General features: G+C 45.8%; 1 protein-coding gene and 1 long non-coding RNA gene across 3 annotated transcripts in view; one reads left to right on the plus strand and one right to left on the minus strand.

The window, feature by feature from the left end:
- The window catches only part of LOC111727653, a 2,998-nt gene extending 791 nt beyond the window's left edge, over positions 1–2,207 (plus strand). The window contains exons 2-4 of one of the 2 annotated variants that reach the window (XR_002775149.1): positions 802–1,039; positions 1,238–1,325; positions 2,074–2,207. This is a non-coding gene — a long non-coding RNA (uncharacterized LOC111727653). The remainder of the gene's footprint in view (positions 1–801; positions 1,040–1,237; positions 1,326–2,073) is intronic. The other variant, XR_002775150.1, reaches the window with a different exon arrangement.
- NID1 (nidogen 1) overlaps positions 1–3,532 on the minus strand; it is a 90,630-nt gene that overhangs the window by 69,138 nt on the left and 17,960 nt on the right. The window contains exon 2 of the mRNA XM_003797446.3: positions 881–1,180. Within this exon, the coding sequence (XP_003797494.1) occupies positions 881–1,180 (300 nt within the window). The remainder of the gene's footprint in view (positions 1–880; positions 1,181–3,532) is intronic.

The following is a 3,532-nucleotide window of genomic DNA, read 5'->3' on the forward strand; positions in this document are numbered from 1 at the left end:
GCTTGAGGCTCTGTCTCAAAATAAATAAATAAATAAACAATATGTAAGCAGCTTTCTCTCCTGCGGACTTTTCAGAGTGAGTCTCTGAAAGAGGGAGGGAGGCAGAGGCCTAGCATTTCCCCAACTGATTCGGCCAACAGCAGTGGTCTTTTCCTCGGAGACTATCTCCTAGGACTGATGTTCTGTGGTCCCCACTTTGGGAACTACCAGCCTGGAATATCTCCCATTTATATGGATGCTTTGGGACTTTTCTCTCTACCCGTTATCCCACAAAGATTAGGTAATGGCAGAAAGAAATTAGTTTTCCAAGGAAAAATTGTGACCTGCCCTAAAAAGTCACTTCAGGTCTAGTCATGGCCTCTCCATCCACTCCAATCCTCCTTTCTTCAAGGGCAAGTGCAAGGTCTACAGCCTGGTCGTTAAAGTCTTTCTTTAGACTCCCACCCCTAGGAGTCTAAACCACTCACTGTGGTCCAAATGGTTCTTGTCTCCTCAACTAGAGTCAAGGCCTTGTCTTTGTATCTTCACATTCATTATTTCATATCAGTAACTTCTCCATTGAGGTAGGAACTATCCTTCCACCACCTGCCGCCTGAAGTAAGTACAGCCCAGGGATGCATTTATCAATTCTGTTTATGCTTGCTGCCACGTGGCAGTCTTCCCAGGAATTGGCTTTCCTTATATCTAATCATCATTGAAAACATAGATTTATAAAGCCTTGCAGATAAGCTTTTGTGAGTTTCGGGCCTGCAATAACCATCCTGCTAGATTTTGCTTTGTATTTTCTACCTTTATCAATAGAACAGGTATGATGTATATCAGAGCAGCACAAACCACAGGACTGAAGATTATTAGCCCTTGTACCCCCGGGAATGCTTACCTTGCCTTCCTGGGCAGGGTCCCTGATGGGCCCTTGGTAGGGCGCCATGGACTCCCAAGTGACAACCACCACACTACCGGGCTGGAAAGAGACCTCTGGGAACCCTCTCTGGACACACTCTGCTGCCAGCTGAGTGACAGATGGAGATAAGTCTTCCCGGTAATAAACCTGCCCGAAACCGTCCATTGTGTCCAAGTCTGCCAGGAAAGGTGCAATTGCACCAAAGGTTGGTGGGAAGAGTCCAGGATGGGATTCTTTGGCCGGGGGTTCACTCGTGGCAATGATACCATTTGTGGTAACCTGTACAAAAACCAAGGGTGGTTAAAAAGAATCCAGAAATGATTTCTTTCTGTGTAGCGCCCACTCCCAGAACACTATCGCAGAACACAACAGAATCTGGCAAAGACACAAGCCTGAATCGAAAACCGCAGCATTGTTTTTCCAGGTAAGATAGGCGGATAGAAGAAGTCCAGAAGTCATTATTAAAGCCTTAATGAGTTTGCTTAGCAAGCTGAGTAATCATTCCAGGACTGCGCTGAGTACAGAAATGGGCACAGTCCAGCCCTTGCCTTCAAGGAATCCAAAATCCACAAGGATAAGGGGAAAGACAGACACACACAGGCAATGACACAGTAGAGTTTCCAGATGTAAATCTGATGAGACACTATGGCATCATTAATTATTTTGAATAGTTTAACATGTTAGGATAATGGCTAACGTTTATTGTATGTTTATCAAGTTCCAGGGAACATCCAGTCCTCAGAAAAGTCCCGTAAGACTAGATACAACTTAGATCCATATTTTTCTGATGGGGAAATCGGGTAGATTAATCAACATTTCCAACATCGTCAGGTAATAAGTGGCAGTACTGGGCTGTGAACCCACGACTCCAAAATTGGTCCTTTTAATCACTACGTCACAGCCTTCTCGAAATCAGTTATAACCACCTCTGATAAGATGTCACTGTTCATTCTTGAATAAACCCAGTGTTGGAGAGAATGAGAAAGGGCCACCAAAAAGCTGTGGGCAACAGTCCTGGGGTGTTGGGGGCACATGGCCTGACACCTGACACACTCTCTCCAGTGGGAGAACAATCCAGCAGTCAATTTACTCAGAGAATCTGTGAGTTAAAGAGGAAACTCCCTAATCAAACAGGTGAGATTTTGCAAATGGCACCTTATTTTTCTCTTTAGGGGCTGCAGATTGGAAGCTAATCTAAAACAGCGACTCTCGGCTCAGCGCCTGTGGCTCAAGTGGCTAAGGCACCAGCCACATACAACTAAGGTGGCGGGTTCAAATCCAGCCTGGGCCCACCAAACAACAATGACAGCTGCAACCAAAAATAGCCGGGCATTGTGGCGGGCACCTGTGGTCCCAGCTACTTGGGAGGCAAAGGCAGGAGACTCGCTTGATCCCAGGAGTTGGAGGTTGCTGTGAGCTGTGACGCCATAGTGCTCTACCCAAGGGGATAGCTTGAGGCACTGTCTCAAAAAAATAAATAAATGAATGAATAAATAAAATAAAATAAAACAGCGACTCTCAGTTACTCCAGAGTTGATCAGAAGGCTGGTGGATTGTCCAGCTCACTTCTCTCCCCTTCCTCCTCCTCCCAGAGCCTGATCCTTAGTCTCTTCATACCTCAGGCGCGAAAAAGAGGAATTTAATGCCAAACACTTGCACCTGAAAAAACCTGCTAAAAAGGTTCGACATGTGGAGGTGATTTGGGCCCAGGAAAACAACTAGAGCTCTGGGAGTTAAACGTGGACTCACTACAACCCTCTCTTTTTACCAGATGTCATGGGCCATTACCTCTTTAGGTGACACATTTTCCATATAACCTGGCACCAGCAAGACTGTCTAGAATATAATGACAGGAGGCAGAGAAGGGAGTCGGGCAAGAAGCATTACCCAGCTGGCCTCTCGCAGTTGAGACATCCCCAGCACACGTGTCCCAGGGCGCGGGCGTGTGGGAGCGAGGGAAACAGCTCACTTTCTCAAGCTGCCAGAAGCTGGCAGTGACCAGATGCTAAAAGTGATCGCACGGAGGCCACATACAGACAACTTCGTTTTAGAGAGCTGTTGTCCAGTGAAATCTCCAGCAGCCCAACAATTTTAAAAACACTTCAGGTGTCTTTATTACTTAGAATCTGAGCACAGGAATGTTTCCATTTTTTACCAGGAATGCTTCAGGAATCAGGGTTTTAGACCCGTAGAAGAGACTGAGAATGTTTTGGGCAGAGATCAAACAGCCCTCATTGGTAGTATTATTATTGGAAAATTACTTTTCAGCCAGTTTCACTGCACATTCAATCCAATCCCCCATGACAATGAAGAGAGATGACTTCAAAGGTCAATGTAATTTGCAGAAAAGCCAGAAGTTGCACTAGATTCCTAGCTCTAAGCCTCTCCCCTGGAAACTATTTTTTGCAGAGATACTAATTAATAGCAAACTTGATGAAAAATAGTCCTCCATGTATGGGTGTGAGTTTCATCTTGTGAAGTCTGCCAAGCTCGTAACCCTCCTATCCGCCTTGCTCCTTTTCTCCATTCTTTTTTTGAGACAGAGTCTTATGCTGTCACCCTGGGTAGAGTGCCGTGGCATCACAGCTCACAGCAACCTCCAACTCCTGGACTCAAGCAAGTCTCCTGCCT

Source organism: Otolemur garnettii, unplaced genomic scaffold, assembly GCF_000181295.1.
Source record: "Otolemur garnettii isolate 467f Iridium unplaced genomic scaffold, OtoGar3 scaffold00116, whole genome shotgun sequence".
Taxonomy (NCBI): domain Eukaryota; kingdom Metazoa; phylum Chordata; class Mammalia; order Primates; family Galagidae; genus Otolemur; species Otolemur garnettii.